Genomic DNA, 13,986 nt, shown 5'->3' on the forward strand with positions numbered 1-13,986 from the left:
AGTCTAAACCAGGTGTTAACACGTCAAAGAAATAAATTTATCATTCAAATAAAATTTAATATAATGAAGAAAACTTACAATCGGAGATGTTGTGTTTGGTTTTCTATAAAACCTTTCCAGTCCAGGTGTGAACACATTAACCATGGTATTCAATTTCTCCTGGTTAACCGCCTGGGGAGCAGTAATCAGTAGGCGACGACAAGGCTCGTCATCTGAAAAAGTGAAATGCTCTATTGAACGCCAAAGGATGAAAAAAAGAACTTAAAGAACCATAACGGCAATAGTGAGCATAAATTTTGTCTGAAGCAAAAGTGATTCACTTACCTTTGAAAAATGAAACAAGTGATAAAGGAATCAGCGGGCTGGTGTTCTGCAGGTTGATGGTACAAATTATAGCGACGGTTAAATTTTTCGTAACATATTTTACTACATAGTAACGGATAATCATTATGCTCATATGCCTCAGATACCGACCATTCAGCCAGGGATTTCAGGCTGTTATATTTAAGGCACTAACAAAATAATCCTGAGTATTTTTTTTTGCCAAATATTGCAATTTTTCCATGCTTGGGGGGGGGGTAGTTTTTCAAGAGTATGTAATAATCTTGAACTATATAAATTAGTTTAATTTGAAAAAAAAAACATTTTTTCTCTCAGTCATTTTTAAATTCTGGAAAAAGGGAAAGGGTTACACATAGACAGAATATTTTCAGACTTACAGTAAAAACTATTCATCTTATTCTTATTCATTTCCAGTGTCTCTTTAATTTTAAATTTTGAAAATACCGAAACTGAAAATAGATAATAAAAATTAAATATCTAAAAGAGATTTTTACTTCGTAGCCATATCATTATTGATTTAAATATTTTTCTAATTTATTTTTGAATTTGTATAATTACCATTCCCTTTAAATCTCGAGATGAGGTAAAATAAGGTAACCGCTTCTATACATCAGTTTCAGAAAAGCTTAAATGAAAAAAATTTAATCACAATTAATTAAGCTGGGTTATTGACATTGACAGAGAAATATTGTCATTTCTTAACTCTAATCGAAAGGCCTCTATTTTTAAGTTTACTCTAAAGGAAGATATCATTCTTGATTAGAACAGCTAAGAGTTTTTAACTAAGAACACTAATGACAAAAAGAGAAATTACAACACTTACCAAAGAATAAAACGTTAAATACATATTTTAAATCAAGTCAGAATTCCGTAATTCACCTAAAAGTGCTGACTTGCCATGTCTCCTTCTTTACACCCTCCCAGGAATTTCCCATAAATCTCTTAAATTGTTCAACTTTCAAGATTTCTTATTGGCCATTCAAATCCAGAAAAAAATGTGGTATTTTTTGAAAAAAAAGAAGCTGGAGTTAGCTTGGGAAATCAGTTTTCCGATGCAAAAACATACCATCATTAGAGAACAGTTGTGATCACGGAAGGGTATTGGTATTGAAATATGAATAAAAATCAGTACTTCTTAATTCTTTAAGCTTTTTGAAGGGGGGTGGGGAAGGAATAGCCTATTTTGATGCATAAAATTGTAGAAAGTTGATTCTTTGAGGGGGCTTTTTATAGCAAAAAAATGTTTAACAAGAAACAAAGGGCTCACCAAGCTGCAGAAGTGAAAAATCATTGTTGACTTTTGTAAGAAAAGGCTCTTCTTTTCCCTCTTCTAGTAAATCTTGAGGGGACGAAAACTGCGAACCAAATCCTGGAAATGCCCCATTTAACGGATCTGTACCAGTTGGGAATCTTCCCATAGGGAACGAAACCGAGACATCATCTGGAAACATCGCAGAAACTGCTCTATTTGTGTCAAGTGATTCTGAACTTCCTGTTTGCGAGCCCATGATTACTGAACCACCCTGCCCTGCAGCGTCCCCTGCACCATTTGAAGTTTCTAACATTGAAGGATCCATTTATTGATGGTGTTGCCCCAACAGACAAATTCAAACTGATTTAACTTTAAAGCTATAGGTACAACTTTAATTGTTTGTTTAATAGAATTGGTAATTGGTTTCTTTGGTAATTAGGTCACTGAATTTTATCTCCTTGTTTAATAACAGGATGTCCCTTTATGACCTTTAATTAAGCACAATGTTGGTCTTTTATTTAGGTTTATAAGATACATTTTAACTTACTGAAGGGTGATCAGATCTTAATGAAATTTCATGTTCGGAAGGATATCGTCTCTTAGAGCCTTCATTTTAAATCCCGATGGGATCCCGTGACATTGGGGGGGGGGACCTAAAATCTTTGATAACGCTTAGAGTGGAGGGATCTAGATGAAACTTGGTGGGAAAAATAAGCACAAGTCTTAGATAAGTGATTGGCATAGCCGGTACAGATCCGCTCACTTGGTGGAGTTGGGGGGGGGGGAGGCTTATCTCTGAAAAATTAGAAAAATGAGTTATTTTTAACTTACGAAGGAGTGATCGGATCTTAATGAAATTTGATGTTGGGAAGGATATCGTGTCTCAGAGCTCTTATTGTAAATCCTGACCGGATTTGGTGACATCTGGAGGAGTTTGGGGGGAGCCTAAAATCTTGAAAAACGCTTAGAGTGGAAGGACCAGGATGAAACTTGGTTGGAAAAATAATAACAAGTCCTAGATAAGGGATTGACATAACCAGAACGGATCCGCTCTCTTTGGGGGAGTTGTGGGGATTGGCTATTTCTGAAAAATTTGAAATACGAGGTATTTTTAGCTTACGAAGAAGTGATGTGATCTTAATGAAATTTGATGTTTGGAAGAATATCGTGTCTCAGAGCACTTATTTGAAATCCAGACCGGATCCTGTGACGTTTGGGGGGGACCTAAAGTCTTGGAAAACGCTTAGAATGGAGGGATGGGGATGAAACTTGGTGGGAAAAATAAGCACAAGTCCCAAATACGTGATTGACATAGCCGGAACGGATCCGCTCTTTTTGGGGAGTTGGGGGGAGGGTTAATTCTTAGAAATTAGAAAAAAATAGGTATTTTTAATTTAGCAAGGAGTGATCGGATCTTAATGAAAGTTCATATTTAGAAGGAACTCGTGTACTCACAAGTACAAGAACCTAATAAGACACGAAGGAATACGGACACAAGCTGTGTTAGATAGCCTTCTGTGCAATAATTCAAGTTTAACTGTAATATCAGAAACAAAAAAGTTCCTAATAAGAACTCGATTTTTCGTCCAAGGCAGAAGACATAACAAAAATCTAAAATAATTAATCCATTGATCTAAAATAATTGATAAAGCCAAACCTGAGGTAGGTAATGCCTGTGGCGCCATTGGGACAGGCACAGTTGGTTGAAACACTGGTTTAGCGGGCATAGAAGCCGTCGCAGCTTGAGCAGCCGGTAAAAAGGTACTGGATCCAGAAGTTCCATATGCTGCCTGTTGCATGGCTTGAATGGACGGTGCTTGCTGAGAACCAATAGGCGGTGGAGCTTGCTGAGAAGTAATTAACGGTGGAGCTTGCTGAGAAACAATTGAGGGAGTCGATGGACGCTGATTTCCATAAAGAGAGGGTTGAGCAGGAGCAACCTGCTGAGAAGGGAGTGACGTAATAGGCGTCGCATTAGTAGTACGTTGTTGTCCATAAGTAGGAGGCTGTGGGGCGATATTATGTTGAGGAGCGAATTGTGCAGTAGGCGCTATCTGCTGTCCATAAACAGAAGGCTTCGATGCCATAGGTTTGACATGAGTGGCTCCAAGTCGTTTGGCAGTAGTTTTGATTGGCTGCCGCCGTCCAGTGGCATATTCAAGTCTACTTTTCAATTCCGGTACATCATTCTTCAAAGAAAAGAAAAGAACTTACAATAAGAAGGAAATACATTTTTTTTATAGAAATCCATTGTTTGTATTAGATCTACGCATTTATTTTAAATTTATAAAAGATCGAAGCTTGCAATAACGAATAGCGTTGCAGTGAACAAGAATAATAATTAATATAAATAATAGAAAGAAAGAAATGAAATGGACGTCTTCATTATTTATGAAATGAACAAAAAAGTGAAAAAAATAGTCTATGTGTAATGTAATGCTTCCATCTAAAATTCAAAAGAGGGTATTCAATAAATAGCGTATGAGTCGTAGTTTGTGTTCTAAAGTAGGGTAATAATAATAAAAAAAAGCTTATCTAATTTCCTTCAGCAGCTCCATGACAATATCATCTAGAAAAAGAGAGTGGGAGAGAGACGGAAAGAGTGAGAGAAGAGAAAGAGGGGAGAGGGGTAGACACCTAGGAAAATATTGTTTTCTCTTGCAAGAAGCTTATCATGGTTTTGATCGTGCTGGTGATGAGGCATGGACTTCATTAAAAAGGATATAAAGCGGCGTTCAATTGCATGTCTGGCTAGAATCCCATGTCGAGACACGTGCCTGGCCAGAAATCAATGTCTATTTTCATCATCCATGTTTACATTTTTAAATTGAAATTTAATTTAATTTTTTTTTCTTTTTTTATTAATCTTTTGTTCATTTCGAGCAAATATGCAAAACCAAATATAATAGTGAAGCATGCTAAGGCAATTGTTTGGCTGGTCTCATCCATTATCTTAGTGACAGTAATCAAACAGTTCGTTGTAACGAACTGTATTAAGGAGCGACCCGGCTCAATAGTAACCAAAACTCTAAAAAATAGAATTTTGATGCCAATACATACATCAAAAGAATTGCATTTTAATGCTGATTTTAAATATATAAGTTTCATCAAGTTTAGTCTTACCCATCAAAAGTTACGAGGCTGAGAAAATTTGCGTTATTTTAGAAAATAGGGGGAAACGCCCCCTAGAAGTCATAGAATCTTTACGAAAATCACACCATCAGATTCACCGTATCAGAGAAACCTACTGCAGAAGTTTCAAGCTCCTATCTACAAAAATGTAGAATTTTGTATTTGTTGCCAGAAGGCAGATCACGGATGCGTGTTTATTTGTTTTTTTGTTTTTTTGTTTTCTTTTTTTTCTTTTTCCCAGGGGTGATCGTATCGACCCAGTTGTCCTAGAATGTTGCAAGAGGGCTCATTTTAACGGAAATGAAAAGTTCTAGTGCCCTTTTTAAGTGACCAAAAAAATTGGAGGGCACCTAGGCCCCCTCCCAAGCTAATTATTTTACCAAAGTCAACAAATCAAAATTCTGAGATAGCCATTTTATTCAACGTAGTCGAAAAACCTTATAACTATGTCTTTGGGGACGACTTACTCCCCCACAGTCCCCGTGGGAGTTACAACAAGTTACAAACTTTGACCAGTGCTTACATATAGTAATGGTTATTGGGAAGTGTACAGGCGTTTTCAGGAGGATTTTTCTGGTTGGGGGAGGGGTTGAGAAGAGGGGGATATGCTGGGGAACTTTCCATCGATAGTTTGTCATGGCGGAAGAAAATTTCCATGAAGGGAGCGCAGGATTTACTAGCATTATTTAGAAAAAAAAATGAAAAAATAAATATGAAAAAGTTCTTTCAGCTGGAAGTAAGGAGCAGCATTAAAACTTAAAACAAACAGAAATTATTACCCATTTGAGGGGCTCACCTCCTCCTAATACCTCGCTCTTTACGCTAAAGTATTTTTAGTAATTTCAACTATTTATTCTACAGCTTTTGTGATTCTGGGGTCATTCTTAATGAATTGGGACAAAATTTAAGCTTTAATGTAAAGAGCGAGGATCTGACAAGGGGGGAACCCCCTCATATATGTAATAAAAATATGAGAATACAAAAGTTCTTTACTTAAGCTAATTTATAAGTTACGTAAATCTTTTACTAATAAAAATATTCGTAAAAAATCAAAAATTCTAGTTGCCTTTTTAATTAACCAAAAAACCGGAGGGCAACTAGGCTTCCTCCCCCGCTCTTTTTTTCTCAAAATCATTCGATCAAAATTATGAGAAAGTCATTTAGCCAAAAAAAAAAAAAAAAATGCAAATTTTGTTTTAATTATTCCTCTGCGGAGAGCCAAAATCAAAACATGCATTGATTCAAAAACGCCCAGAAATTAAATAAAAAAAAAAACAAGTTTTTTAAACTGAAAGTAAGGAGCGACATTAAAACTTAAAACGACCAGAAATTACTTCGTATATGAAAGAGGCTGCTTCCTCATCAACGCCCCGCTCTTTACGCTAAAGTTTTTTACTGTTTTAATAAGAAGAATTGAGAGAAAGAGTCAAACTATACATACTCTCCTGTTCGTGAATGATGTAGCTTTAGTTGTAGATTAAGATAAGAAGTTATGGAAGTTGTTAAATTTATTACTGGAATATTTGTCAAGAATGAAACTTGAATCGGATGTTGGAAAAAGAGTAGTCTAGTTACGAGTGCCAGTTAAAGTGAGGTTGATCAATTTATTTTAGAAGGGTGAGAGATACAAATTCTGTAAAAATGGAGATTCCAGAAAAGCGACAAATTAGAAAGGTGTAGCTAGTTTACTGTAAGAGATGGTAAGGTGTAAACAGAAACGTTAACAGTTTTGTAGTTAGAGAAGATTTTGTAATTTCTTAGCGAAGAAACTTTAGGCTAGTGAATATGGCTTGGTTCTGGGAACGTACTATTTAAATCAGCTTATCTAAAAGCCGTTATAGATGAGTAAAAAAGTTCATGGTCTTATCAGGTAAGTAAGATTTTTAAGATTGTTCAGTGGAGGAAATATGAAATAATGGATTAAGTATGGATTATGAAGTAGCAAATATGGTAGGCAGTACTTTATGTCACCAAGAAGTAAAGGTTTGGCAGCATGAAAGAAGCCTCTCTGATTCCCTGTGACTCTACGTTCATAGATTAAATAAATAAAAACATGTTTGTTTTAACTGAAAGTAAGAAGTGACATTAGAACTTAAAACGAACTGGAATAATTCCGCGTGTCCCCTTTTCAACGCCCCGCTCTTTACTCTAAAGTTTATACTGTTTTAATAAATAGAGTTGTGAAAAAGAGTCAAACTTAAGCGTAAAGAGTGGAGCGTTGAGGATGGGACAGTCCCTTTCATATACGGAATAATTTACATTCGTTTTACTTTTTAATGTCGCTCCTTACTGTCAATTTACTAAGACTTGATTTATTGCGCAAAGAGGGGGGTGTTGAGGAGGAGACAGCCCCTTTCATATACAGAATGATTTCTGTTCGTTTTAAGTTTTATTGTCGCTCCTTACTTTCAGTTAAAAAAAACTTGATTTTTTTTTTAATTGAATAGTAACATCAATCTTTTGAAGAGTCTTGGAAAGAAGGGAACCTAGTTTTCAGAAAAAAAAAATGCTTAGATTATATCTCAGGAAAACCTGTTTCAAATAGTTCGTGGTAATGAACTGTAGTAAGGAGTGACCCAGCTCAATAGTAACCGAAACTCTAAAAAAAAGAATCTTAATGCCAATGGATACATAAAGAAAATTCAAATTTTGATTTTGATTTTAAATATATGAGTTTCATCAAGTTAGTCTTACTCATCACAAGAGCCTGATAAAATTTACATTGTTTTCAAAAAAAGGGGTAACACCCTATAAAAGTCATACAATATTAATAAAAATTACACCGTTAGATTCAGCGTATCAGAAAACCCTACTGTAGAGATTTCAAACTTGTATCTAAATAAATAAAAAACATAGTTTTTAACTGCAAGTAAGGAGCGACATTAAAACTTAAGACACACATAAATTATTCCGTATATGCAAGGGGTTGTCCCCTCCTCAACACGTCGTTCTTTACTCTAAAGTTTTTTACGCTCACTCTTTATGGTAAATTTTGACTCTTTCTCACAACTCTACTTTTTAAAACAATATAAACTTGAAATTTTAACGAAAATAACACCATCACATTCAGTGTATAAGAGAGCCCCACTGTATAAGTTTCAAGCTCCTATCCACAAAAATGTGGAACTTCGTATTTTTTGCCAGACGACTGATCACATGTGCATGTTAATTATTTGTTGTTGTTTTTTTCTTTTTCCCAGGGGTAATAGTATCGACCCAGTGTTCCTAGAGTGTCGCAAGAGGGCTCATTTTAACGGAAATTTAATGTTTTGTGTCCTTTTTAAGTGACTAAAAAAATTGGAGGGCAGCTAGGCCCCCTCCCCCACTCATTTTTTGCCCAAAGTCAACGGATCAAAATTTTGAGATAGTAATTGTGTTTACCATAGTCGAAGAACATAATAGCTATGTCTTTGTGACGACTTACTCCCCCAGAGTCCCTGGGGAAGGGGCTCCAAGTTACACATTTGACCAGTGTTTACACACAGTAAGGGTTATTGGGCAGTGTACAGACGTTTTCAGGGGGATTTGTTTGGTTGGGGGGAGAGGTTAAGGAGAGGAAGCTACGTGGAAGGATATTTCCTTGGAGTATTTTGTCATAGGGTGAAAGGAATTCCATGAAGGGGGCGCAGGATTTTATAGCATTATTTAAAAAAACAATAAAAATATAAATATGAAAAAGTTTATTCAACTGAAAGTAAGGAGCAGCATTAAAACTAAAAAGAAACAGAAATTGTTACGCACAGGAAGGGTTCATCTCCTCCTAAATACAAGCTCTTTACGCTAAAGTACTTTTAATAATTTGTTCTACGACCTTTGTTATTCTGGGGTCATTTTTAAAGAATTGGGACAAAATTTAAGCTTTAGTATAAAGAGTAAGGTATTAACAAGGGGACAAACTCCCTCATATACGTAATAAAAATATACGAATATAGAAGTTCGTTACTCAAGTTAATTTTTAAGGTAGCCTACGTATATTTTTTCTAATAAGAACGTTTGTAAAAAATTGAAAGTTCTAGTTGCCTTTTTAAGTAACCAAAAACTGGAGGGCGACTAGGCCCCCTTACCCACCCCTTTTTTCTCAATATCCTCCGATCCAAAATAAGAGAAAGCCATTTAGCCAAAGAAAAACACAAATAAAATTTGCGAGTTTTGTTTTCAAACAGTTCGTGGTAACGAACTCTGGTAAGGAGTGACCCGGCTCAATAGTAATCGAAACTCTAAAAAATGGAACTTTGATACCAATAGTTACATCAAAAGAATTGTATTTCATGCTAATTTTAAATATTTAAGTTTCATCTAGTTTAGTCTTACACATCAAAAGTTACGAGCCTGAGAAAATTTGCCTTATTGTAGAAAAAAGGGGGAAACATCCCCTGAAAGTCATAGAATCTTAACGAAAATATAAGAAAGCCAGTTAGCAAAAAAAACTTAATTCATGTGCGGTGACCCAAAATCAAAACATTTATTAATTCAAAAATGTTAAAAAATTAAACAAAAAATTTCGTCAATTCTATGACTTTTAAGTAGTGTTTTCCCCAATTTTCCAAAATAAGGCAAATTTTTTCAGGCTCGTATCTTTTGATGGGTAAAACAATATTTGATGAAACTTGTATATTTAAAATGAACATAAAAACCTAATTCTTTTGATGTATCGATTAGTATCAAAATTCTGTTTTTTAGACTTTCGTTTACTATTGAGCCGGGCCGCTACTTGCTACTGTTCGTTACCACGAACTGTTTGAAACATGTAGAATTTTGTATTTTTTGCCAGAAGAAAGATCATGGATGCATGTTTATGTGGGTTTTTTTCCTACGGGAGATCGTATCGACCCAGAGGTCCTAGAATGTCGTGAGAAGGGCTCATTCTAACAATAAATAAAAGTTCTAGTGCCCGTTTTAAACGGCCAAAAATGGAGGGTAAGTAGGCCCCCTCCCACGCTTATTTTTCCCTAAGTCACCAGATCAAAATTTTACGACAGGTTTTTTATTCAGTATAGTCAAAAAATCTAATAACTATGTCTTCGAGGACGACTTAATCCCCAGAGTCCCCAGGGGAAGGACTGAAAGTTGTGAAGTTTGCCCATTGTTTACATATATTGTTGGTGATTTCAAAGTATACACATATTTTGTTTTTTTCCTATGGGGGGAGGGTCAGAGGGAGGGGGTCACGTAGGAGGATCTTTCAATGGAGGTACTTTTTATAGAAGAAGGAACTTTGCCCATTGTTTACTTAAAGTATATGTTATTGGGAAGTATACAGACGTTTCAGGGGGATTTTTTTATGGTGCGAGGGGTGGGGGAGGGACTATAGGTTGAAATCTTTCCATGTAGGAATTTATCATGGGGGATTTCTGGTTGGAATTTCCTTGCTTTATTTAAAAAAATGAGAAATGAAATGAAAAATTTACGTTTTTTCAACTGAAAGTAAGGAGCAATATTAAAACTTATAACGAACAGAGCTATTTATTCTAATTAAATGGCTTTTGTGAGTGAGAAATGAAATTAAAAATATAAGTTTTTTCAACTGAAAGTAAGGAGAAATATTAAAACTTATAACAAACAGAGCTATTTATTTCAATTAAATGGCTTTTGTGAGTCCGGGGTCATTCTTAAGGAATTGGAAAAAAAAAATTCAAAGTCTAGTGTAGAGAGTGAAGTATTGACGTAGGGGCAAAGCCACTCATATAAGTAATAAAAATATACGAATAAAGAAGTTCGTTACGAAAGTGAATTTGTAAGTTACGTGCATTTATTACCAATAAAAACATTCGTAAATAAAATTCTAAGTTCTAGTGGCCTTTATAAGTAACCAAATAAATCTGGGGGCAATTAGACCGCCTCCTCTACCCCCTTTCTTTCTCAAAATCTTCCAATCACAACTTTTAGAAAGCCATTTAGCCAAAAAAGCAAAAATTGACAAGCAACTTTCGTTTTAATTATTCATGTACGATAAGCCAAAATCAAAACCAGTATTAATTCAAAAACGTTCAGAAATTAAATACAAAAACAAGTTCTTTTAGCTGAAAGCAAAGAGCTGTATTAAAACTTAAAACGAATAGAATTTATTCCGTATATGAAAGGAACTGTCCACTCCTCAACGCCCTGCTCTTTGCGGTAAAGTTTGACTTTTTGTCTTGATTCTGCTTTTAAAAACAATAAAAAACTTTAGCGTAAAGAGTAGGACGTTGAGGAGGGAACAAAGCCATTCATTTATAGAATAATTTCTACTATCATAATTATAACACCATTATAATACCAACAAAATCTATGCAATTACCTGGTTTGAGAGTTTAGTATCTTTACTCTTCCCTGGATCTAGCAGCTTCTGCTTTTTGGGGCACTTCCTGGATTGCCTGCAGTTATTTTCTTTTCTTCCATTATTTTCGTTCTTTTCTCTGCAAAGTGGGCAAATCCACGTCTCACTAATTTCACCAAAAACATTTACAGATATTAACCATTTGAGCCTTATTTAAAACTGGTTTTGGAAGAGGTCTAAAGTTTTTGAATGGAAGAGTGAAGGGTTGGTCAATCATTGAACACCATTTTAGCATGTATTAGACTATCAAATATGATATCAAACAGTACTTGCTAACAAACTGTAAACAAGGAACGTCTTGGGTTAATCGTAGCCAGAACTGTAAAAAATATAATTACTCTGATTTTAAACCTATATGTTACATTAAGTTTAGTGTTACCCATCAGAGACAATCAGCCCGAAAAAATGTGCCTGAATTTTGAAAAAAGGGAAACGCCACGTAAAATTCATAGAATCTTGTTTAAAATTACACAATTAGGTTCAGCGTATCCGAGATGTCTACTGTAGAGCTTTCAAGCTCCAATTTTCAAAAATGTGGAATTTTGTATTTTTGCCAGAAGAAAGGTCATGGATATGTGTTTATTTTTTTTCATGGGTGAATGTATGGACTCTGTTGTCCAGGAATATCAGAAGAGGGCTCATTCTAACATAAACGAAAAATCATAATGCCCTTTCTATATGACCAAAAGATTGTATAGTAATAGAACCCCTTACGCCCCTTATTCTCAAAATCGTGTTATCGAAATTTTGTCTTAGCTATTTTGTTCAGAATAGTTGAAAGGCCGAATAACTATTCCTTTAGTAGTAGTAGTAGTAGTAGTAGTAGTAGTAGTAGTAGTAGTAGTAGTAGAACAGTTTTATTAGAAATAAACATTTCTTAATGAATAGCACAACATAATCGAGGCTTGCGAGGCTGTGCTAAATTCAACGAAAATAAAGAGACAATATGGAGATATTGTCAGATATCATGACCCCCAAGTCCCGGGGAAAAGTCTTTAAGTTACAAAACTCGCTCAATGTTTACGTATAGTATTTGTTATTGGGAAGTACGGATATATTTTTTGGATAGAGGGGAGGGGGCAATTTCGTGTTGGTGTGATTTTCAATGGGAGAAATTTTTCACGAGGAGGGAAGTTTTCAGGGAGTTAATTTTTCAGGGGAAATTTTACAAAGGGGGCATTTGCCAGAATTCTTATACGACACTCTTCTTATGTCTTGCTTTCTCCTTTCCAACTCACTTTTATGCATGGATATGTTGAGGATTACTGTCCAGGATAAATTTCAAAAGGATTAAATTGTCTAGAGAATAAATCTGTTTAGGGAATAGATAAATAAATTAAGAAAAGAATACATAGAACCAGAACCTTCACTCCTTTCCCTCAAGTATATCCCATGCTCATTGACAATTCGGAGGTGGGCCCCCTCTTGCTCTCTCTTGAATACAAATATTGGAGCTACGCCCCAGATGGAGGTAAAAATTTATACACAATCTCCAGGATTTTTCTGGGAAGACCTTTCTTCGATTTCCCTTTCCTGATTCCTACCTCGGCTTCATTGTCACAAAGACTATGGAGGATGTAAACTACGTCAACAATTGAAAGTTCTATTCCATTTTTTTATGAGTTGAAAGGGGATTGGAAACCAACCCGCTGCAGTTGTATTTTTGTATTTTTTTTTTTGGGGGGGGGGGTGGGCACTTTTTGATAGAGGTGGTACAAATCTGCTCCATACTTACCGAGAATCCTTGTAACTCCGACGCATTGGCCATGATACCACTCGTCACAACTGTCGCAGCAAACCATAAATCGATTTTTATGTGGCGTCTGGCAAATACACCACAGCTTATTTGGATCGTCTTCACTTTCCCAATGCGCCTCACTTTCACCATGTTCACTTTCATCATTTCCTTCAAGATTCTTATTTTTTTCTTCCCCCTTCTTTATTTTGCCTTTTAGACGATCTTTTTGATCGGATTTCATAGCTTCTTCTGAAAAATAAACAATAAACGGAAAAAGCCAACAACAAAGTCACAAGCACGGGCCTAATTTGCTATGAGGTAGTGGGTGGGAAAACTTTAGTTGTGTTAGTCCCCCTTCCTCCCCTGTCTTCCTTCTGAAATTCAGTTTCTTCAAAAACTTTGTCATTGGGCTTCAAACAGTGGGCCCAGTCGCCCTTCAATCTATTTGCTCACTTAAAAACGGCACTAGAACTTTTAATTTCTGTTCGAATGCACCCTCTCCCTATCGTCGAAGACCATTTTTAAATGGTCCTCGAAAAAACAAAATTTGAACAAAAAACATCTTTGAAAAAAACAAAATAAAACGTCTTGGAAAAACAAAATAAAACACACATCTTTCCTCAGGCTAAAACTTTCCTCAGGCTATATGCACATTTTTGCATATAAGAGCTCGAAACTTCTGCAGTAGGGGTATCTGGTACGCTGAATCTGATTGAGTTATTGTGTTACTTTTTGGGGGTGTTTCCCCTTATTTCAAAAAGCAGGATAATTATTTCAGGCTCGTAACTTTTTATGGGTAAAACTAAACTTTATGAATCTTATATATTTGTAATCAACATAATAAGCTGATTCTTTTAATGTATCTATTGACATTAAAATCCCACTTTTAGAGTTTTGGCTACTATTTTGCCGAGTCGCTCCTTACTTACAGTTCATTACTACAAACTGTTTGATTATGTAAAAAAAAGGAAAAAATACATTTTCTAACTTCTGACCTGGCCACTTCGTTCAGAAAGAGTTGCCGTAGAAACTTCACAAGGAGCTAATTCGATTGAAAATTGAATGTTCTGGTGTATTTTTGAGAGTCAAAAGTAATTGGAAGGCACTGCGTCACGCCCATCATATCTCTAGGCACATCTAATCAGAACTTACGATGTTCATTTTGTTCAACAAAATTCAGTAGTCCAGTAATTATGTTTTTGGGGA

The 13,986-nt window shown here is 35.4% G+C and overlaps 1 protein-coding gene across 3 annotated transcripts in view; it reads right to left on the reverse strand.

The window, feature by feature from the left end:
* The window catches only part of LOC136031023 (uncharacterized), a 52,503-nt gene continuing 38,517 nt past the window's right edge, over positions 1 to 13,986 (reverse strand). For 2 of the 3 annotated variants that reach the window (XM_065710203.1, XM_065710202.1), the window contains exons 5-7: positions 12,778 to 13,029; positions 3,252 to 3,783; positions 1 to 212 (exon numbers count right to left, since the gene is read on the reverse strand). In XM_065710203.1, coding sequence (XP_065566275.1) covers positions 16 to 212; positions 3,252 to 3,783; positions 12,778 to 12,945 — 897 coding nt within the window. In that variant the 5' untranslated portion in view covers positions 12,946 to 13,029 and the 3' untranslated portion in view covers positions 1 to 15. The remainder of the gene's footprint in view (positions 213 to 3,251; positions 3,784 to 12,777; positions 13,030 to 13,986) is intronic. The other variant, XM_065710204.1, reaches the window with a different exon arrangement.

This window comes from Artemia franciscana, chromosome 9, assembly GCF_032884065.1.
Source record: "Artemia franciscana chromosome 9, ASM3288406v1, whole genome shotgun sequence".
NCBI lineage: Eukaryota > Metazoa > Arthropoda > Branchiopoda > Anostraca > Artemiidae > Artemia > Artemia franciscana.